The sequence below is a fragment of the Budorcas taxicolor genome, chromosome 11, assembly GCF_023091745.1.
Source record: "Budorcas taxicolor isolate Tak-1 chromosome 11, Takin1.1, whole genome shotgun sequence".
Lineage (NCBI taxonomy): Eukaryota > Metazoa > Chordata > Mammalia > Artiodactyla > Bovidae > Budorcas > Budorcas taxicolor.
Genome location: NC_068920.1, coordinates 58824026 through 58848117, shown reverse-complemented (window position 1 = coordinate 58848117; position 24092 = coordinate 58824026). Strand labels below are relative to the sequence as shown.

Sequence of the window (24092 nt, the reverse complement as noted above, 5' to 3'; positions counted from 1 at the left end):
TGATATAAATGTTCTCCAGTTTGTAGGTCACCTGCCTGGGAATGATGGTGACCTCTTCCACGAGGACCCACAGTACATGCTGCATCTCCCAGGACAGCTGCTGCCAGTGCCCCATCCCCACGGTAGGTCACTGCTGACCCACGCCTCTGCAGAGACCCTCAAACAGTCAGGCATGACTGGCTCAGTCTCTTGTGGTGGTCCCTCCTCCTTTCCCTGAGTCCTGGTGTTCACAAGGTTTTGTTTGTGCCATTGAAGAGTCTCTGGTGGGTATGAGGTTTGGTTTTAAATGTGATTGTGGTTCTCCTACCATCTTTTGTGGCTTCTCCTTTGTCCTTGTACATAGAATATCTTTTTTTGGAGGTTTCCAACATCCTCCTGTCTTTCTCTGTATATGTGTTATATTGTACTTCATATATAGGTAAGCATATAAATAATGTACATGTAGGTAAGTAATACATACATATGTAGGTAAATAATACAAATATATTTAATTAATTCATACTTATATACACACACATATATATTTGATACATGTGTTTTGAACAATTACATTTCAATGCCTATTAAACACTGAGTATGTAGTCAAATATACGAATCTAAGATATGAGGGAGAGACGGGGGGCTGGAAGGAGATCGTGAAGGAAGGAAAGGAGACAGGGAACTAAGTCCTGGACATGCAGATCTGGAAGAGGAAAAGGATCCAGCCACAACTGAGGAGGGGAACAGTGAAGAAAAAAAGAGAGTGGCCCTGCCCTGCTGGTGGGAATATAAACTGCTGTAGCCACTATGGAGAACGGGGTGAAGCTTCAACAAAACATTAAAAATCCAGTCCTGGATATTTTTGCAGAAAAAAACAAAAACAAAAACAAAACCCACAATCACTGATTCAAAAAGATACATTCACCACAATGTTCAAAACTGCACTATTGAGCAACAGTTAAAATATATGAAGCAACCTAAGTGCTCATCAGTAGTGAGCTGATAAAGATGTGGTATAAGATATATAACAACAATGAATAAATGTAACAGACAGAAACAGAGAATAAGCAGGTAGTTGTTGCGGGTGCAACTGGGGAGTGGAGAGAAATAAATGAGGGAGATCAGTATGCACAAACTTTCAGTTACAAAATTAATGAGTCAAAGGTACAAAATGTACAGAGTGGAGACTACAGTTAACAATTATGTCATATCTCTGTGTGGTGACAGATGGTAACATTTTTATGATCATTTTAGAAATACTGAATTTAGAAAAATTATAGAAATACTGAATTTCTATGTTGTATACCAGGAACAATATTTCCATTATATTTTGAAAACAAACAAACTTCTTTAAAAGGAGATCAGATTTCTGGTTACCAGATGCACAGGGTTAGAGGAGGAGGAACTGGAGAAAAGTGGTCAAAGGTACAAACTTCAAATTGTACAATAAGTACTCAGGATAAAATGTCCAACAAGATTTTAGATAATGACATTGCTATATGATACATAGAAATGTGAAGAGTGTTAATCCTAAGAGTTCTCACCACAGGGAAAAAATAGTTGTCCTTTATCTCATATTTAATATCTATAAGAAATGATAGATGTTCACCAAACTTATTATGCTCATCATTTTATGGTGTATGTAAGTCAGATCATTATGTTGTATACCATAAAACTTATATAATCATGTATGTCAATTGTATCTCAATAAAACTGGAAGATAAAAAGAAACAAGCTTTAGAGATTTTAAAAAGAAGTGATACAGGCAGTTGGTCTGCAACAGAGCCCAGAAGCCGACCTTCCCAACAACTCCCCCAAAGGAACTGTAGCTGCTGGTATGGAGACCACACTTGAAGAGCCACTGCTTTAATATACACACCAGAGGAGCTTATCTGCACTGGATGACAGGAAAACAGCTTTATTAACAATTGTTTTATGCTGGTAATGGGGGTGCACATTTTATACTTCAAAAGAAGTCTCCTGGAAGAACAGCCTGAAGATTCTGTCTCAGGTGGTGAAAAAATAGCTATTTTGTAAGAAGCTGTGTGACTTCCTGAACATTCTCTTTCCCAAATGGGAGTGACCCTGACTGGAGGACAGCATCTCTAATGGAACAGGAGAAGAGAAGAAATCAAGCCTTGAGACTTTGAAGTGGGAGCACTGACTCCAAGATCCTAGACTATCAAAAAACTAACCCTGGGAAGTATCAAATAGTGAGAACTCACTAAGGAAACCACTTTAATACAAGACACAACATCACCCAGCCACCAGTAATACCCTGTGCAGGATAAGTAATTAGCTTTCAATTTTAAAAAATAATAATAATTTTACATTAAAAAAACATAAAACAATTTAAAAAATAAAAATACAAACCCAATCATCAAGACAAGATTACCATCTCATTCAGCCTTGCCCATCAGAGTATAAACAAACAAACAAACAAAAACTTAACAGAAATCTCATCTTATACAAAGCTTACACAAAGCACTGGACCAATCTTAGGAGGGCAGAAACCAAAACGAAGAAATAATTCAACCTTGAAGCCTGAGAAAAGGAGACCTAAAACACAATAAGTTAAAAAAAAAAAGAAAAAGAAAAGGAAGAAAAATACTATGCAAATGAAGGAACAAACTAGAAACACAGAAGTACAACTAAATGAAGAGGTAACAGGCAAACTATCTGAAAAAGAATTCAGAATAATGATAGTAAAGATGATTAAAAAAAAAAAAAAGAATGGGGAAAATGCAAGAATCAATTAAGAATGACCTAGAAGACTTTATTATTCTGGGCTCCAAAATCACTGCAGATGGTGATTGCAGCCATGAAATTAAAAGACACTTGCTCCTCGAAGGAAAGCTATGACCATCCTAGACAGCATATTAAAAAGCAGAGACATTACTTTGCTTACAAAGGTCCATCTAGTCAAGGCTTTGGTTTTTCCAGTAGTCATGTATGGATGTGAGAGTTGGACTGTAAAGAAAGCTGACTGCAGAAGAATCGATGGTTTTGAACTGTGCTGTTGGAGAAGACTCTTTGAGTCCCTTCGACTGCAAGGAAATCCAACCAGTACATCTTAAAGGAGATCAGTCCTGGGTGTTCCCTGGAAGGACTGACGTTGAATCTGAAACTCCAATACTTCGGCCACCTAATGCAGAGAGCTGACTCATTTTAAAAGACCCTGATGCTGGGGAGATTGAGGGCAGGAGAAGGGGACGACAAAGGATGAGATGGTTGGATGGCATCACCAACACAGTGCACATGGGTTTGGGTGAACTCCGGGAGTTGGTGATGGACAGGGAGGCCTGGCGTGCTGAGGTTAATGGGGTCACAGAGTCGAATACGACTTAGCGACTGAACTGAGAACTAAATAAACATGTAGTGAAAGTGGGCACCCTTGCCTTGTTCTTGATGATAGGGGAAATGCCTTCCGTTTTTCACCATTGAGGATAATGTTTGCTATAGATTTATACATCCTTTATTAAGTTGAGGTAGCTTTCTTTCATGCCTATTTTTTTGAAGTGTTTTAATCATAAAATGGTGCTGAATTTTGTCAAAGGCTTTTTCTGCGTCTATTGAGATGATCATAAGTTTTTGACCTCCAGTACTCTTTTTTTTTTTTTTTTTTGAGGGGGCGCTTTGATCTTTTTTTATTTTTTAATATAAATTTATTGATCTATTTTTTAAATTTAAATTTATTTATTTTACTTGTAGGCTAGTTACTTTACAATATTTTATTGGTTTTGTCATACATCAACATGAATCCACCACGGGTTTACATGTGTTCCCCATCCTGAACCCCCCTCCCTCCTCCTTCCCCATAACATTCCTCTGGGTCATCCCATGCATCAGCCCAAACCATCTTGTGTCATTCACCGAACCTGGACTGGCGATTCATTTCATAAATGATATTATACACGTTTCAATGCCATTCTCCCAAATCATCCCAGCCTCACCTTCTCCCACAGGGTCCAAAAGACTGTTCTATACATCTGTGTCTCTTTTGCTGTCTTGCAAATAGGGTTATCTTTACCATCTTTCTAAATTCCATATATATGCATTAGTATACTGTATTGCCATCTCTTCTTAATGTTTTCTGTTTCTGTTAAGTCCATACCATTTCTGTCCTTTATAGAGCCCATTTTTGCATGAAATTTTCCCTTGATATCTCTAATTTTCTTGAAGAGATCTCTAGTCTTTCCCAATCTGTTCTTTTCCTCTATTTCTTTGCATTGATCGCTGAGGAAGGCTTTCTTATCTCTTCTTGCTATTCTTTGGAATTCTGCATTCCGATGCTTATATCTTGCCTTTTCTCCTTGGCTTTTTGCTTCTCTTCTTTTCACAACTATTTGTAAGGCTTCCCCAGAAAGCCATTTTGCTTTTTGGCATTTCTTTTCCATGGGAAAGGTCTTGATCCCTGTCTCCTGTATAATGTTACGAACCTCATTCCATAGTTCATCAGGCACTCTATCTATCAGATCTAGGCCCTTAAATCTATTTCTCACTTCCACTGTATAATCATAAGGGATTTGATTTAGGTCATACCTGAATGGTCTAGCGATTTTCTCTGCTTTCTCAATTTAAGTCTGAATTTGGTAATAAGGATTTCATGATCTGAGCCATAGACAACTCCTGGTCTTGTTTTGTTGACTGTATAGAGCTTCTCCATCTTTGGCTGCAAAAAATATAATCAATCTGATTTCGCTGTTGACCATCTGGTGATGTCCATGTGTAGAGTCTTCTCTTGTGTTGTTGTAAGAGGGTGTTTGCTATGATCAGTGCATTATCTTGGCAAAACTCTATTAGTCTTTGCCCTGGTTCATTCCATATTCCAAGGCCATATATGCCTGAATTTGCAAGAATACACAGAAGAACTGTACAAAAAGAATCTTCACGACCTGGATAATCATGATGGTGTGATCACTCATCTAGAACTAGACATCTTGGAATGTGAAGTCAAGTGAGCCTTAGAAAGCATCACTATGAAAAAAGCTGGTGGAGGTGATGAAATTCCAGTAGAGCTATTTCAAATCATGAAAGATGATACTATAAAAGTGTTGTACCCAATATGCCAGCAAATTTGGAAAACTCAACAGTGGCCACAGGACTGGAAAAGGCCAGTTTTCATTCCAATACCAAAGAAAGGCAATGCCAAAGAATGCTCAAACTACTGCACGATTGCACTCATCTGACACTCTAGTAAAGTGATGCTCAAAATTCTCCAAGCAAGGCTTCAGGTATACGTGAACCATGAACTTACTGATTTTAGAAAAGGCAGAGGAATCAGAGATCAAACTGCCAACATCTGCTGGATCATGGAAAAAGCAAGAGAGTTCCAGAAAAACATCGATTTCTGCTTTATTGACTATGCCAAAGCCTTTGACAGTGTGGATCACAATAAACTGTGGAAAATTTGAAAGAGATGGGAATACCAGACCACCTAACCTGCCTCTTGAGAAATCTGTATGCAGGCCAGGAAGCACCAGTTAGAACTGGACATGGAACAACAGAGTGGTTCCAAATAGGAAAAGGAGTACGTCAAGGCTGTATATTGTCCCCCTGCTTATTGAACTTCTATGCAGAGTACATCATGAGAAACGCTGGACTGGAAGAAACACAAGCTGGAATCAAGATTGCCGGGAGAAATATTAATAACCTCAGATATGCAGATGACACCAACCTGATTGCAGAAATTGAAGAGGAACTAAAAAGCCTTTTGATGAAAGTGAAAGAGGAGAGTGAAAAAGTTTGCTTAAAGCTTAATATTCAGAAAAAAAAAGATCATGGCCTCCGGTCCCATCACTCCATGGGAAATATATGGAGAAACAGTGGAAACAGTGTCAGACTTTATTTTTGGGGTGCTCCAAAATCACTGCAGATGGTGATTGCAGCCATGAAATTAAAAGACACTTACTCCTTGGAAGAAAAGTTATGACCAATCTAGAGAGCATATTTGAAAGCACAGATATTACTTTGCCGACTAAGGTCCGTCTAGCCAAGGCTATGGTTTTTCCAGTAGTCATGTATGGATATGAGAGTTGGACTGTGAATATAGCTGAGCGCCAGAGTATTGATGCTTTTGAACTGTGGTGTTGAGAAGACTCTTGAGAGTCCCTTGGACTGCAAGGAGATCCAACCAGTCCATTCTGAAGGAGATCAACCCTGGGATTTTTTGGAAGGAATGATGCTGAAGCTGAAACTCCAGTACTTTGGCCACCTCATGGGAAGATTTCACTCATTGGAAAAGACTTTGATGCTGGGAGAGATTGGGGGCGAAAGGAGAAGGGGACGACAGAGGATGAGATGGTTGGATGGCATCACTGACTCGATGAACGCGAGTCTGGGTGAACTCCAGGAGTTAGTGATGGACAGGGGGGTCTGGCGTGCTGTGATTCATGGGGTTGCAAAGAGTCGGACATGACTGAGTGACTGAACTGAACTGAACTGAATACTGGATTGGTGTTTTTCTTTTTGGCTTACTTCATCTGTATAATAGGCTCCAGTTTCATCCATCTCATCAGAACTGATTCAAATGTATTCTTTTTAATGGCTGAGTAATACTCCATTGTGTATATGTACTTCTGCTTTCTTATTCATTCATCTGCTGATGGACATCTAGGTTGCTTCCATGTCCTGGCTATTATAAACAGTGCTGCGATGAACATTGTGGTACACATGTCTTTTTCAATTCTGGTTTCCTTGCTGTGTATGCCCAGTAGTGGGATTGCTGAGTCATAAGGCAATTCTATTTCCAGTTTTTTTTTATGGAATCTCCACACTGTTCTCCTTAGTGGCTGTACTAGTTTACATTCCCACCAACGGTGTAAAAGGGTTTCCTTTTCTCCACACCCTCTACAGCATTTATTGCTTGTAGACTTTTGGATAGCAGCCATTCTGACTGGCATGTAATGGTACCTCATTGTGGTTTTGATTTGTACTTTTCTGATAATGAGTGATGTTGAGCATCTTTTCATGTGTTTGTTAGCCATCTATATGTCTTCTTTGGAGAAATGTCTATTTAGTTCTTTGGCCCATTTTTTGATTGAGTCGTTTATTTTTCTGAAATTGAGCTGCAGGATTAGCTTGTATTCTTTTGAGCTTAATTCTTTGTCAGTTGCTTCATTTGTTCTTATTTTCTTCCATTCAGAAGGGTGTCTTTTCACCTTGCTTATTCTTTCCATTGTTGTGCAGAAGCTTTTAATTTTAATTAGTTCCCATTTGTTTATTTTTGCTTTTATTTCCAATATTCGGGGAGGTCGGTCATAGAGGATCCTGCTTTGATTTATGTCGGAGAGTGTTTTGCCTATGTTCTCCTCTAGGAGTTTTATAGTTTCTGGTCTTACATTTAGATCTTTAATCTATTTTGAGTTTATTTTTGTGTGTGGTGTTAGAAAGTGATCTAGTTTCATTCTTTTACAAGTGGTTGACCAGTTTTCCCAGCACCACTTGTTAAAGAGATTATCTTTTCTCCATTGTATATTCTTGCCTCCTCTGTCAAAGATAAGTTGTCCATAGGTGCATGGATTTATCTTTGGACTTTCAATTTTGTTCCATTGATCTATATTTCTGTCTTTATGCCAGTACCATACTGTCTTGATGACTGTGGCTTTGTAGTAGAGACTAAAGTTAGGCAGGTTGATTGCTCCAGTTCCATTCTTCTTTCTCAAGGTTGCTTTGGCTATTCGAGGTTTTTTCCATTTCCATAAAAATTGTGAAATTATTTGTTATAGCTCTGTGAAAAATATCGTTGTTAGTTTGATAGGGATTGCATTAAATCTGTAGATTGCTTTGGGTAGTATACTCATGTTCACTATATTGATTCTTCTGATCCATGAACATGGTATATTTGTCCATCTATAAGTATCCACTTTGATTTCTTTCACCCGTGTTTTATAGTTTTCTCTATATAAGTCTTTACTTTCTTTACGTAGATATATTCCTAAGTATTTTATTCTTTTCTTTGCAATGGTGAATGGAATTGTTTCCTTAATTTCTCTTTCTATTTTCTCATTATTAGTGTATAGCAATGCAAGGGATTTCTGAGTGTTGATTTTATATCCTGACACTTTATTCATTGATTAGCTCCAGTAATTTTCTGGTGGAGTCTTTAGTGTTTTCTATTTAGAGGATCATGTCACCTTCAAACAGCGAGAGTTTTACTTCTTCTTTTCCAATTTGGATTCCTTTTATTTCTTTTTCTGCTCTGATTGCTGTGGCCAAAACTTCCAAAACTATGTTTGATAGTAGTGGTGAAAGTGGGCACCGTTGTCTTGTTCCTGACTTTAGGAGAAATGCTTTCAAGTTTTTCACCATTGAGGATAATGTTTGCTGTGGGTTTGTCATATATAGCTTTTATTATCTTGAGGTGTTTTCTTTCTATTTCTGCTCTCTGGAGAGTTTTTATCATAAATAGATGTTGAATCCTGTCAAAGGCTTTCTCTGCATCTATTGAGATAATCATATGGCTTTTATTTTTTCAATTTTTTAATGTGGTGTATTACATTGTTTTATTTGCAGATATTGAAGAATCCTTGCATCCCTGGGATTTTCTTTTTTTGTGGCATCTTTGTCAGGTTTTGGTATTAGGGTGATGGTGGCCTCATAGAATGAGTCTGGAAGTTTACCTTCCTCTGCAATTTTTTGGAAGAGTTTGAGTAGGATAGGTGTTAGCTCTTCTCGAAATTTTTGGTAGAATTCAGCTGTGAAGCATTCTGGACCTGGGCTTTTGTTTGCTGGAAGATTTCTGATTACAGTTTCCATTTCCGTGCTTGTGATGTCTGTTAAGATTTTCTATTTCTTCCTGGTTCAGTTTTGGAAAGTTGCACTTTTCTAAGAATTTGTCCATTTCTTCCAAGTTGTCCATTTTATTGGCCTATAATTGTTGATAGTAGTCTCATGATCCTTTGAATTTCTGTGTTGTCTGTTGTGACTTCTCCATTTTTATTTCTAATTTTATTGATTTGATTTTTCTCCCTTTGTTTTTGATGAGTCTGGCAAATTGTTTGTCCATTTTATTTATCGTCTCAAAGAACCAGCTTTTGGCTTTGTTGATTTTTGCTATGGTCTCTTTTGTTTCTTTTGCATTTATTTCTGCCCTAACTTTTAAGATATATTTCCTTCTACTAACCCTTTGTTCTTCCTTTCTTCCTTTTCTAGTTGCTTTAGGTGTAGACTTAGGTTATTTATTTGACTTTTTTCTTTTTTCTTTTTCTTTTGTGGTAGGCCTGTACTGTTATGATCCTTTCCCTTAGCACTACTTTTACAGTGTCTCCCAGGTTTTGGGTTGTTGTGTTTTCATTTTTATTCGTTTCTATGCATATTTTGAGTTCTTTTTTGATTTATTCTGTGATTTGTTGGTTATTCAGAAGCGTGTTGTTCAGCCTTCATATGTTGCCATTTTTAACAGTTTTTCTCCTGTAATTGAGATCTAATCTTACTGCATTGTGGTCAGAAAAGATACTTGGAATGATTTCAACTTTTTAGAATTTACCAAGACTAGAATTATGGCCCAGGATGTGATCTATCTTGGAGAAGGTTCCATGTGCACTTGAGAAAAAGGTGAAATGCATTGTTTTGGGGTGAAATGTCCTATAGTTATCAATTAGATCTAACTGGTCTATTGTATCATTTAAAGTTTGTGTTTCCTTGTTAATTTTCTGTTTAGTTGATCTATCAATAGATGTGGGGGGTATTAAAGTCTCCCACTATTATTGTCTTGTTGTTAATTTCCCCTTTCATATTTCTTAGGATTTGTCTTACATATTGTGGTGCCCCTATGTTGGGTGCATATATATTTATAATTGTTATATCTTCTTCTTTGATTGATCCTTTGACCATTATTTAGTGTCCCTATTTCTCTCTTTTCACAGCTTTTGTTTTAAAGTCTATTTTATCTGATATGAGTATTGCTACTACTGCTTTTTTTTTTTGGTCTCTATTTGCATGGAATATCTTTTTCCAGGACTTCACTTTCAGCTGGTATGTGTCCCCTGTTTTGAAGTGGGTCTCTTTTAGACAACATATATAGGGGTATTGTTTTTGTATCCATTCAGCCAGTCTTTTTCTTTTGATTGGGGGATTCAACACATTTATGTTTAAGGTAATTATTGATAAGTAAGATCCCATTGCCATTTACTTTATTGTTTTGGGTTCGAGTTTATACACTCTTTTTGTTTTTCCTGTCTAGAGAAGATCCTTTAGCATTTGTTGGAGAGCTGGTTTGGTGGTGCTGAATTCTCTCAGTTTTTGTTTGTATGTAAAGGTTTTGATTTCTCCTTCATATTTGAATGAGACCCTTGCTAGGTACAGTAGTCTGGGCTGTAGGTTATTTTCTTTCATCACTTTAAGTATGTCCTGCCATTCCCTCCTGGCCTGAAGAATTTCTATTGAAAAATCAGCTGTTATCCTTATGGGAATCCCTTTATGTTTTATCTGTTGTGTTTCCCTTGCTGCTTTCAATATGTGTTCTTTGTGTTTGATCTTTGTTAATTTGATTGATATGTGTCTTGGGGTGTTTCACCTTGGGTTTATACTGTTTGGGACTCTCTGGCTTTCTTGGACTTGGGTGATTGTTTCCTTCCCCATTTTAGTGAAGTTTTCAACTATTATCTTCTCAAGTATTTTCTCATGGTCTTTCTTTTTGTCCTTTTCTTCTGAGACTACTGTGATTCGAATGATGGGGTGTTTAACATTGTCCTGGAGGCCTCTAAGATTGTCCTCACTTCTTCTGATTGATTTTTCTTTTTTCCTCTCTGATTCATTTATTTCTAATATTCTATCTTCTACTTCACTAATCCTATCTTCTGCCTCCTGTTATTCTACTATTTGTTCCCTCCAGAGTGTTTTTTATCTCATTTATTGCATTATTCATTATATACTAACTCGTTTTTATTTCTTCTAGGTCTTCTTAAATCTTTCTTGCATCTTCTCAATCTTTGTCTCCAGGCTATTTATCTGTGATTCCATTTTGATATCAAGATTTTGGATCATTTTCACTATCATTATTCGGAATTCTTTATCAGGTAAATTCCCTATCTCTTCCTCTTTTGTTTGGTTTGGTGGGCATTTATCCTGTTCCTTTACCTGCTGGGTATTCCTCTGTCTCTTCATCCTGTTTATATTGCTGTGTTTGGGGTGGCCTTTCTGTATTTTGGCTGTGGGGTTCTCTTTATCGTGGAGTTTCCTCACTGTGGGTGGGTTTGACGGGTGGCTTGTCAAGGCTTCCTTGTTAGGGAAGCTTGCGTCAGTTTTCTGGTGGGTGAAGCTGGATTTCTTTTCTGTGGAGTGCAATGAAGTGTCCAGTAATGAGTTATGAGAAGTCAATGGGTTTGAAGTGACTTTGGGCAGGCTGTATATTGAAGCTCAGGGGTGTGTTCTTGTGTTGCTGGAGAATTCGCCTGGTATATTTTGCTCTGGAACTTTTTGGCCATTGAGTGGTGCTTGGTTTCAGTGTAGGTATGGAGGCATTTGATGAGCTCCCATCAATTAATGTTCCCTGGAGTCAGGAGTTCTCTGGTGTTCTTAGAATTTGGACTTACACCTCTTGCTTCTGGTTTTCAGTCTTATTTTTACAGTAGCCTCAATACTTCTCCATCTATACAGCACCATTGATAAAACATCTACGTTAAAGATGAAAAGTTTCTCCACAGTGAGGGACACCCAGAGAGGTTCACAGAATTACATGGAGAAGAGAAGAGAAGAGGGAGGAGGGAGTTAGAAGTGGCCTGAATGAGATGAAATCGGATCAATAGAGGAGAGACCAAGCTAGCCAATAATCACTTCCTTATGTGCACTCCACAGTCTGGACCGCTCAGAGATGTTCACGGAGTTATACAGAGAAGAGAAGAGGTAGGAAGGAGACAGAGGTGGCCAGGAGGTAAAGGGAGGGGGATCAAAAGGAGAGAGACAGATCCAGCCAGTAATCAGTTCCCTAAGTGTTCTCTACCGTCTGGAACACACAAAGAGATTCACAGATTTGGGTAGAGAAGAGAAGGGGGAGGGAGGATATAGAGGTGACCTGGTGGAGAAAAAGGAGAATCCAAAGGGGAGAGAGCAGTCAAGCCAGTAATCTCACTCCCAAGTAAAAATGGTCACTGAGGATTTAGTTCTTAAAGGTACAAAATTGACAACAAATACCAAAAAACAAAGGTTAAAAATCTAGAGTAGAGGTTGGATTTTCAAAAATACAATATTAAAGAAAAGAAAAAAGTCACAAAAATTATTATATATATATATATATTATATATATGAAGTTTTCTTTAAAAAATAGGGTCCCTTTTTTTTTTGCAAAGTAATAGTAGGTTATAAAAATGAAAATTAAATGAGCAATAGAGGACTTAAAAATAAAAAAATAAATTAAAAATGATAGTAAAAATATATCTAGGACTTTGTCTGGTGTTGTTGTGGGCAGTGTGGGGTCAGTTCATTTTTGGCTAGTTCCTTGATCCAGCTTATATTTTTCAAGATCTATAGGCCCCTTCCTATGTAGTCAGTACTAACTATAGGGTTTTAATCTATTGTACCTGTCACTTCCAAGATGGTTCCCTCTTCTTTAGCTTCTTCTGTTTGCTGGTCTCTTCAGTGTCTGATTTCTGCCTTGACACAAGGGGGAGGTGGTGGACACTTTTTTAGGCTCACTTGTTCAGTTGTGCTATGTGGAGGGAGGGATGCTGCAAACAAATAACTGGGGTGTGTTCGCAGGGTCTCAGCCACACTGGGCCTGCCTCCACTCACAGTGCGTGTGCCCTCCCTGCCTACACTATTCAGGCCTGCCGGGTACCATCTGAGGCTGGCCCTGGGCTGCATGCACCTCCCAGGTCTAAGACGCTCAGGTTCAGGCACCTGGGTAGTCCTCAGAGGTGCAGACTCGGTTGGGCCTGCATTTTGTGCCCTTCCCAGGTCCGAGTAGCTCAGGTGATGAAGTGTTTTGCAAGCGCGGTCACTGTGACTTATTGCCTCCCCTGTCCCTGCAGCTCGGTTTTCTGGGTGTACAACCGGCATGACTTCTTGGGCAACATCTCTGGATGTTGACCATCCAGAACCCCAAGAAGTCTTAGTTAGCAAAGAAGCCTGCTTGCAGTTTGGTAGATAATGCCTCTCTGGGGCTGCGATTGTCCCCTTCTGGCTCTGGCTGCCTGTCACCAGAGGAGGATGATCTGCAGACAGCTATCTCTGTTCAGTTCTTTGTTCTGTGAGTGGGCCTGACGGTGTCTTAGGTTAGGGCTTTTCGCATGGTAGCTAACCCACAGTCTGGTTTGCTAACCCAAGTTAGTTCTCTCAGATTGCCCTCAGGGCATTCAGGCCCAGTCCTTACTCTAAGCAAAGCAGCCCGTGCCTCCCTGCCCAGCCCCCGCTTGCTAGTGGTGGGTGCAGGTGTCTGCGCTGCTTCTCTGCTGGGGAGTTACTGTTGGGAAAGTAATCTGTGGGGTTTAATTATTTATTTATTTTTCCTCCCGGTTATGTTGCCCTCTGTGGTTCCAAGGCTCATCACAGACTTGGCAAGAGAGTGTTTCCTGGTGTTTGGAAACTTCTCTCTTTTTAAGACTCCCTTCCTGGGATGGAGCTCCATCTCTACCTCTTTTGTCTCTCTTTTTGTCTTTTATATTTTTTCCTACCTTCTTTCGAAGATAATGGGTTGCTTTTCTGGATGCCTGATGTCCTCTGCTGGCATTCAGAAGTTGCTTTGTGAAATTTACTCAGTGTTTAAATGTTCTTTTGACGAATTTGTTGGGGAGAAAGTGGTCTCCGCATCCTATTCCTCCACCATCTTCCCTCCAGTACTCTTGCCTGGAAAATCTCATGGACTGAGAAGCCTGGTAGGCTACAGTCCATGGGTCACAAAAAGTCAGACACAACTGACTGACTTCATTCCACTTCACTTCGCCATTTTTCTAGATTCTATATATACGCATTAGCATACAATATTTATCTTTCTCTTTCTGACATACTTTATTCCATATAATAGGTTCTAGGTTCATCCACCTCATCAGAACTGAATCAAACATACTCCTTTTTATGGCTGAGTAGTATTCCATTGTGTATATGTGCCACAACTTCTTTATCCATTCACCTGTCAATGGATATCTAGGTTGCTTCCATGTTCTAGCTATTGTAAATAGTGCTTTTTTTCAATTTCTGTTTCCCCTGGTATATCCCTAGGAGTGGGATTGCTGGGTCATATGGTGGTTTTTTAAGGAATATACATACTGTCTTCCAAAGTGGCTGTATCAATTTACATTCCCACCAACAGTGCAAGAGCATTTCCTTTTCTCCACGCCCTTCCCATAATTTTTTGTTTGTAGACTTTTGGAAGATGGCCATTCTGACTGGTGTGAGGTGATATCTAATTGTAGTTTTGATTTGCATTTCTCTAATAATGGGCTTCCCTAGTGGCTCAGACAGTAAAAGTGTCTGCATACAATGCAGGAGAACCAGGTTCCATCCCTAGGTTGGGAAGATCACCCTGGAGAAGGAAATGGCAATCCACTCTGATACTCTTGCCTGGAAAATCCCATGGACGGATGGAGGAGCTTAGTGGGCTACAGTCCACAGCGTTGCAAAGAATTGGACACCACTGAGCCACTTCGCTTCACTTCACTTCAATAATGAGTGATGTTGAACATCTTTCCATGTGTTAGTTAGCCATCTGTATCTCTTCTTTAGAGAAATGTCTGTTTATGTCTTTTCCCTACTTTTTGATTGGGTTGTTTGTTTTTCTGGCATTGAGTTGTATGAGGTGCTTGTATATTTTTGAAATTAATCTTTTGTTAGTTCTTTTATTTGCTATTATTTTCTCCCATTATGAGGGTTGTCTTTTCAGCTTTCTATAGTTTCCTTTGCTGTGCCAAAGCTTTTAAGATTAATCAAGTCTCACTTGCTTAATTTTGTTTTATTTCCTTTATTTTAAGAGGTGGGTCATAGAGGTTCTTGTTTTTATTTATGTCATCGAGTGTTCTGCCTATGTTTTAGTCTCAGAATTTTATAGTTTCTGGTCTTACATCTAGGTCTTAAAGCCATTTTGAGTTTACCTTTGTGTATGGTGTTAGGAAGACTTCTAATTTCATTCTTTTACATGTAGCTGTCCAGTTTTCCCAACACCATTTATTGAAGAGGATGTCTCTGCCCCATTGTATGTTCTTGCCTCCTTCGTCAAAAATGAGGTACCCATAGGTGCATGAGTTTATTTCTAAGTTTTATATCTTGTTCCATTGGTTTATATTTCTGTTTTTGTGCCAGTACCATACTGTCTTGATGACTGTAGCTTTGTAGTATAATATGAAGTCAGAAAGATTGATTCCTCCAGCTCCATTCTTCTTTCTCAAGACTGCTTTGGCTATTCAGGGTCTTCTGTGTTTCCATATGAATTGTGAAATTTTTTGTTCTAGTTCTGTGAAAAATGCCATTGGTAATTTGATACGGGTAGCGTTGAATCTATAGGTTGCATTTGGTAGTACATTCATTTTCATATTATTGATTCTTCTTACCTAGGAACATGGATAGTCTCTCCATCTGGAGTGGTTTGCCATGCCCTTCCCCAGGGGATCTCCCCAACTCAGAGATTCAACCTGCATCTCTCACATCTCCTACACTGGCAGGCAAGTTCTTTACCACTAGTGCCGCCTGGGAATGTCCAAATGGAAATAAGCATGGTTATAAACAAAGATAGGGGTATGGCTGCCAGGATATTTACAGATAAAGACATGAATTCACCTTCAGAGCCATCACTTGCATTCTCTCTTCTCTGATTTTCCTTGTGTTGGTCCCTTCTCCTTGTCCAGTGTTACACTTGATCATCATACCAAACTACTACTGCCAGCATTAATATATCTCCCTTCATCTGTTTCATTTTAATCCATAACAGTTTCAGATAAATTTTAATCATATGCTAGAAAAATGAAATTACATAAAATATTCCTTTCTGTTCAGGTCACGTAGCAGAGACAAAATTAGTAACATAGCAATTAAAAATTTACCAAGCATTTATTTTTATTTTAATCAAGTGTTTACCAAGGTAAGTTTTTTCACATCTACATCTGTGGTTTTATTTCAGCTGTGTTGTCTTTGGTAGTTAAGGTCTTATCTAGAGTCTAACAAGCATATTTTATACTACTATATATTATTATTGATATTGTTGCTATTAAATATTTCCATTTTCTTTCATTTTTAAAAAGGAACAATGAAAATACTCATGGAAACATGATGGATCATCCAAAATGTAATCAATATAGAAACAGGATTCTAAGTAACAGGTAAATTAGAGAAGGAAATGGTAACCCACTTCAGTATTCTTGCCTGGAAAATCCCCATGGGCAGAGAAGCCTGGTGGGCTACAGTCTATAGGGTTGAAAGAATCAGACATGACTGAGTGACTAAGCACACAGCACAATAACAGTAAACTAAACCTAATAGAAAGTTAATAGAATCAAGTTTATTTCTTGCCAGATTTTTCTAATAATTATGTTGGTAGCTAAACATGTTCAAGGAAAAATAGAATCCTATATAAAACTATATAAATAAGAAAAATGTCCAAATATGTGGAAATTAAAAACAACAACAACAACAACAACACTTATTTGTTTTAAAAAGTATGAAGAGACTACATGGTGACTATGGGTGTGTAAACCTAATTAAGACATTTCTCTGGTCCATGAAAGTTAACAGTGTAATGAGTGAAACAGAAAATTTCAGTAAAATATGTTTTATGGTTAAGTAAGCCTATCACAGGGGTTAGGAAATCTCTGCGTGATCTAAATTTTAAAGACTATGTGAGAGTATAAAAACATACAAAATGAACTTTCTATTATATGATTTTGAGATAACTGGTAAACATATAACAAACAATTTAAAAATATATGAAAGGACAAATATAGATAATTATGAGTCAATTTATCCTCATATATATAGAAAATCTAAATATGCTTACAGCAGAAGACAAAAGCTATCTCTTAAATAGCTTTATTATTTCTTCTAAATATACTATGATTAACTAGAAGGAGTACCTTTGGCCAAAAAGTCATCTTATGAAATTATACACAGTAGAAAGTAACTAAAATTTACTCAAAACTTAATACTAGCAAGAAGCATCCTTTTGCAAATTACAGAACTAAGTACTATTTTTTTAAGTACCCATATAGCATGTGTGGATCACAATGAATGGTGGGAAAATATTAAAGAGATGGGAATACCAGATCACCGGACGTGCCTCTTGAGAATCCTATATGCAGGTCAGGAAGCAACAGTGAGAACTCGACATGGGACAACAGACTGGTTCCAAATAGAAACAGGAGTATACCAAGGCTGTATATTGTCACTCTGCTTATAACTTCTATGCAGAGTACATCATGAGAAATGCTGGGCTGGAAGAAGCACAAGCTAGAATCAAGATTGCCAGGAGAAATATCAATAACCTCAGATATGCAGATGAAACCACCCTTATGTCAGAAAGTGAAGAGGAACTAAAAAACATCTTGCTGAATGTGAAAGTGGAGAGTGAAAACGTTGGCTTAAAGCTCAACATTCAGAAAACAAACATCATGGCATCTGGTCCCATCGTTCATGGGAAATAGATGGGGAAACGGTGTCAGACTTTATTTTTTTGGGCTCCAAAATCACTGCAGGTGGCGACTGCAGCCATGAAATTAAAAGACACTTACTCCTTGGAAGGGAAGTTATGACCAACCAAGATAGCATATTGAAAAGCAGAGACATTACTTTGCCAACAAAGGTCCATCTAGTCAAGGCTACGGTTTTTCCAGTGGTCATGTACGGATGTGAGAGTTGGACTGTGATGAAAGCTGAGCACTGAAGAATTGATGCTTTTGAACTGCGGTGTTGGAGAAGACACTTGAGAGTCTCTTGGACTGGAAGGAAATCCAATCAGTCCATTCAGAAGACAATCAGCCCTGGGTGTTCTTTGGAAGGAATGATGCTAAAGCTGAAACTCCAGTACTTTGGTCACCTCATGCGAAGAGTTGACTCATTGGAAAAGACTCTGATGCTGAGAGGGATTGGGGGCAGGAGGAGAAGAAGATGACAGAGAATGAGATGGCTGGAGGGCATCACTGACTCAATGGACCTGAGTTTGAGTGAACTCTGGGAGTTGGTGATGGACAGGGAGGCCTGGCGTGCTGTGATTCATGGGGTCACAAAAAGTCAGACATGACTGAGCAACTGAACTGAACTGAACTGATGAAGATGACACTACCCTTATGGCAGAAAGTGAAGGGGAACTAAAAAGCCTCTTGATGGAAGTGAAAGAAGAGATTGAAAAAATTGGCTTAAAGCTCAACATTCAGAAAATGAAGATCATGGCATCTGGTCCCATCACTTCATGGGAAATAGATGGGGAAACAGTAGAATCAGTGTCAGACTTTAATTTTTTGGGCTCCAAAATCACTGCAGATGGTGACTGCAGCCATGAAACTAAAAGACACTTACTCCTTGGAAGAAAAGTTATGACCGACCTAGATAGCATATTCAAAAGCAGAGAAATTACTTTACCAACAAAAGTCTGTATTGTCAAAGCTATGGTTTTTCCTGTGGTCATGTATGGATGTGAGAGTTGGACTGTGAAGAAGGCTGAGCGCCGAAGAATTGATACTTTTGAACTGTGGTGTTGGAGAAGACTCTTGAGAGTCCCTTGGAGTGTAAGGAGTTCCAACCAATCCATTCTAAAGGAGATCAGCCCTGGGTGTTCTTTGGAACGAATGATGCTAAAGCTGAAACTCCAGTACTTTGGCCATCTCATGCAAAGAATTGACCTATTGGAAAAGACTCTGATGCTGGGAGGGATTGGGGGCAGGAGGAAAAGGGGACAACAGAGGATGAGATGGTTGGATGGCATCACCAACTCGATGGATGTGAGTTTGAGTGAACTCCGGGAGATGGTGGTGGACAGGGAGGCCTGGCATGCTGCGATTCATGGGGTTGCAAAGAGTCAGACACGACTGTGAGACTGAACTGAACTGAACTGAACTGAGCTGATAGCATGTCTTGGTCAAACACCATACACAACCTTGTTACAATGAAGATCAAACATGCATGGCACATTCACAAATTCAGCAACATTTCTTACTATGAATTTCTCCCTTTAATATTTCATCCTAATAGTTGAGCAACTCCTATAGTATCTCTAAGCAATTTTTATAGTCATTAAAATTTATGATTATTTTATTTTCCCTGGTAACATATCAAATTAGAAAAAGTATGGCCAGGTCAAATGATACTACCATAAAACAGTCACCCTTTCTCAATTAATTTTAAGAGATAGTTTATGAATAAATCTCTATAAATAGTTATTTCAAGAAAACAAAAAAAAAAAAATCAAAAGCAGAGGATATTTCCCAGTTAAAAAATGGGGAAATTATATAGTTCAAATGCAATGTAAATCATTTTAAATATCCAAGTTGATATATTTATTAGCTTATTTGTCTTTGAGGATCATTTGAGTCGTTTAATATCACTGACACATTAGAAAAAAGTGGAACTCTCAAGAGTGTATGTTTGTGTGCAAGTAGCTTAGTTGTGTCCAATTCTTTTCAACCCCGTGGACTGTAGCCTGACAGGATCCTCTATTCATGGGATTCTCCAGGCAAGAACACTGGAGTGGGTTGCCATTTTCTTCTCCAAAACTCTCTTAGATTTGCAGATAAGTATTTGAAATTGCTTCAGGTAAGAGGATCAGAGTGAAGTGGAGTGGAAAGATAAAATGAGGGAATGATACATGGGATGGGAACAGAAGATACAACTGAAGAAAGAAAAAGGAATTAGTCAGGAAATTAAAGAAAATGAGCACACACATACAGAAACATCCTACAGAGGACACAAAAGAAATGAACAGATTTGATAGCCACCTAAACAAAGGACTAAAAAGGAATAAAATACAAAATTACATGCTTTGGGAGAAAAAGACCAGTAGCTTATTTATATGAATAAAGAAGATACTAGAAGGTGCAGAGTAGTCCTAAAAGGGTAAAGATAATGGGAACTGATTGAAGGACAGCTCAGATGTGCTTGTGAACGTGGCCACCCTGTTACAGCTGATTCCCGGTGAATCTTTAGTACAAATTCAAAGTTCATACCTTTGCTTTATCTCTCATTGATCCTTTGCCCAGGATAGACATTTTAGCACCTGTTTCTTCCTGTAGCCTCTTCAAGGAGTTTCCTCTTGGCCCAAGCAATTTGCCCACAAAATTGAACTAGGAAACAAAATCATTAGAACATCTATATTAAGAAGAGAAAAATAATGATTTAAACCAAGCAAAACTTATGGGTTATGGGTTTTCGAACTTTACCATGGCGAACAGAGTTATGCCTCTCACACACCCAAACACACACACACACACAGACAGACACACACAGGAAACCACCCCAGACCTATGAGCTCAGATACACTTTTAAAGAGATGCTTCTTCCTAAAGAAATGTTAAAGTCAGTAATCTTTTGAAAATATAATTTACTCACATAATCACATAAATTATTTAAAAAGAAATTAGGGGGAAGTACTATGGTTTATAAAATTTCTAAAGGGTTTTTCTCTAATCAGATTATTGAAATAAAGAAAAATTTTAACATGCCTATGCACATTCAAAAATGCAAAAAAAAATTATTTTAAATTAAAATTTAACATTCATGTTTGGCAAGCATTGTCTATGCCCATAAGAGTCCATTTTAAATTTCACAATTGGTAATAAAGAGACTCAACTGTCCTTTAATCTTACCTTCTTTGTGTTAAAGAGTTGTTCTAAAGATCAGCAAATAAGAGATGTGAATGCATACAAAAGGGTTTTAAATGCTAGAAAGAGCATATATACAAAACAGTTTGCTTACATGCACAATTCTAGGGCTAGGGGCATATATAACTGGTTTATTAAGTATGATATAAACAAGAGAAATAAAGGCAGTTATCAGCGTTTGTTGCCAGCTACTAAATGAATATCACTACATGAAATGACTGAGGTAATTACTCATTAATTTAAAAAAAAGGATTACTATGCATTAAAGACTATGTTGGGCATGTGAAACAGAAATAAACAAAATTAACTGTCTTCTATATCAGAGTTATTATATATTTTAAAATACGCAGAGTAAGAAATAAACCACACTTAATGGTGAAAAACTAAATACTTTCTCCATAAATACAGCATAAATTCAAGATGCCTGTTCTTACCACACCATTTCAGTGCTGCACTGGAGTGTGGATATCTACAGGCATGTAAGATAAATGGAACAGGATAACGTTCAAAAAGACCACGTTTAGATCAACTGATTCTCAAAAAAAAAAAAAAAAAAAAAAAAAGTGCCAGAGCAGTAACATTTGAAAAGTAAAATCTTTTTAAGAAATGGTGCTGGAACAACTGGATATTTGTATGCAAAAACAAGCACCAAAAAAATACTTTTACTTCTAACACACAGTAAAGCAAAGTGAAGTTGCTCAGTCGTGTCTGACTCTTTGTGACTCTTGGTATAGCTCACCAAGCTCCTGCATTCACGGGATTTTTCCAGGCAAGAATACTGGAGTGGGTTGCCATTTCCTTTCCCTGGGTCTCCAATATTGCAGGCAGACTCTTTACAATCTGAGCCACCAAGGAATCCCTGGGCTAGGAAGACCCCCTGGAGGAGGGCATGGAAACCCACTCCAGTATTTTTGCCTGGAGAATCCCCATGGACAGAGAGCCTGGGAGGGCTACAATCTATGAGGTCACAAAGAGTTGGACATGATTGAGCAACTTTCACAACACACATTAAGGCAACTCCTATTTTAAGGTCTACCATAGGCCTAAGTTAAGAAGGAAGAGAAGTGAGGGACAAAGGAGAAGAGGAAAAATTTACCCATCTGAATGAAGAGTTCCAAAGAATAGCAAGGAGAGATAGAAAGTCTTCTTAACTGAAAAAAATACAAAGAAAGAGAAGAAAATAATAGAATGGGAAAGACTAGAGATCCCTTCAGGAAAATTAGAGATACCAAGGAAATATTTCAGAAATGATAAGAACCTAACATAAACAGAAGAGATTAAGAAGTAGTGGCAAGAATACACAGAAGAACTGTACCAAAACAGGCTTAATGACTCAGACAACTGTGGAGGAGCTGGAAGGCTTTGAGCAAATACGGAAAATGTATTTGCTCCACTCTTAATGAAGATTGGAAGCTGGAACGAGTATAACAAAGGGTTATGAGCATTCACCAAATGCCTGACACTGGGAACGGATAACGAAGGGTTATACACCTAGCCTTGAGGCGTTCGAAGGCTTCCTTCTGACCACCTGTTTCTGAGAGCAAGGACTGTTGTTTCATGATAAGACTCTCTTTAGAGTTTCGCCAAAGCTATGTTATGACTCGGGTGGTGGAAACTGTATTTTATGCTTAAATGCTTTGATGTTTATCTGAAATGGCTACGTGCAAGTCTGTCTTATGCTCTATTCCCTGAAAATTATAAAACGACACAATTGGATAATAAACTTTGTCAGTCCACTAGAGGCTGCCCCTGAGTGTCCTTTTCAGAGTGTGGTTCTCCGAGCCTTACAGACAACCATGATAATACGATCACTTCTCTAGAACCAGACATCCTGGAGTGTGAAGTCAAGCCAAGCTTAGGAAGCATTACTATGAACAAAGCTAGTGGAGGTTATAGAATTCCAGCTGGGCTATTTCAAATCCTAAAAGATGACGCTGTTTCAGTGTTGTGCTCAAGATGCCAGCCAATTTGGAAAACTCAGCAGTGGCCACAGGACTGGAAAATATGTTTTCATTCCAATTCCAAAAACAGTCAATACCAAAGAATGTTCCAACTACTACAAAATTGTGTTTATTTCACATGCTAGCAAGGTTATACTAAAAATCCTTCAAGCTGAGATTCCCTGATAGATCAGCTGGCAAATAATCCACCTGCAATGCAGGAGACCCAGTTTGATCCCCAGGTCAGGAAGATCCCCTGGAAAAGGAAATGGCAACCTGCTCCAGTATTCTCACCTGGAAAATCCCATGGACAGAGGAGCCCGGTAGACTACAATCCTTGAGGTCCCAAAGAGTCAGACACAACTGAGCAACTAACCACTAATGAATGAGGCACCAACAGTAGGTGAACTGAGAACTTGCAGACGTACAAGCTGGATTTACAAAAGGCAGAAGAAGTAGAGATCAAATTGCCAATATCCACTGGATCATAGAAAAAGCAAGGGAATTCCAGAAAAAAAAAAAAAAAGTCTACCTCTGTTTCATTGACTACACTAAAGACTTTGACTCTGTGGATCACAACAAACTGTGGAAAATTCTTGAAGAGATAGGAATACCAGACCACCTGACCTGCCACTTGAGAAATCTGTATGCAGGTCAGGAAGTAATAGTTAGAAATGGACATGGAACAATGGACTGGTTCCAAATTGGGAAAGGAGTATATCAAGGCTATATATTGTCACCTTGCTTATATAACTTCTATGCAGAATATGTCATGTGAAATGCCAGAATGGATGAAGCTCAAGCTGGAATCAAGATTGCCAGGAGAAATTTCAATAACCTCAGATATTCAGATGACACAACCCTTTTGGCAGAAAGTGAAGAGGAACTGAAAAGATTCTGGATAAAGTGAAAGAGGAGAGTGAAAAAGCTGGTTTAAAACACAACATTCAAAACACTAAGATCATGGCATCCAGTCCCATCACTTCATGGCAAATAGATGGACAAACAATGGAAACAGTGATAGACTTTGTTTTTTTGTGCTCCAAAATCACTGCAGATGATGAGTGTAGCCATGAAATTAAAATATGGTTGTTTCTTGAAAGAAAAACTATGACAAACCTATACAGCATATTTAAAAGCTTTACCAAATAATGTCTGTATAATCAAAGCTATCATTTTTCCATTAGTCATGTATGGATGTGGGAGTTGGACTATAAAGAGGGCTGAGCACTGAAGAATTTATTTTTTCAAATGTGGTGCTGGAGAAGAGTCTTGAGAGTCCTTTAGACAACATAGAGGTCAGACCAGTCAATCCTAAAGAAGTCAACCCTGAGTATTAATTGGAAGGACTGATGCTGAAGTTAAAGGTCCAATACCTTGGGCACTTTATGTGAAGAGCTGATTCATTGAAAAAGCCCCTGATTGAGGGGAGGAGTAAGGGTCA

At 38.3% G+C, this 24092-nt stretch overlaps 1 protein-coding gene across 1 annotated transcript in view; it reads right to left on the bottom strand.

Annotated features, from left to right (window-relative positions):
* KHDRBS2 (KH RNA binding domain containing, signal transduction associated 2) overlaps positions 1–24092 on the bottom strand; it is a 770603-nt gene that overhangs the window by 506291 nt on the left and 240220 nt on the right. Inside the window, exon 3 of the mRNA XM_052649249.1 lies at positions 20055–20171. Coding sequence (XP_052505209.1) covers positions 20055–20171 — 117 coding nt within the window. The remainder of the gene's footprint in view (positions 1–20054; positions 20172–24092) is intronic.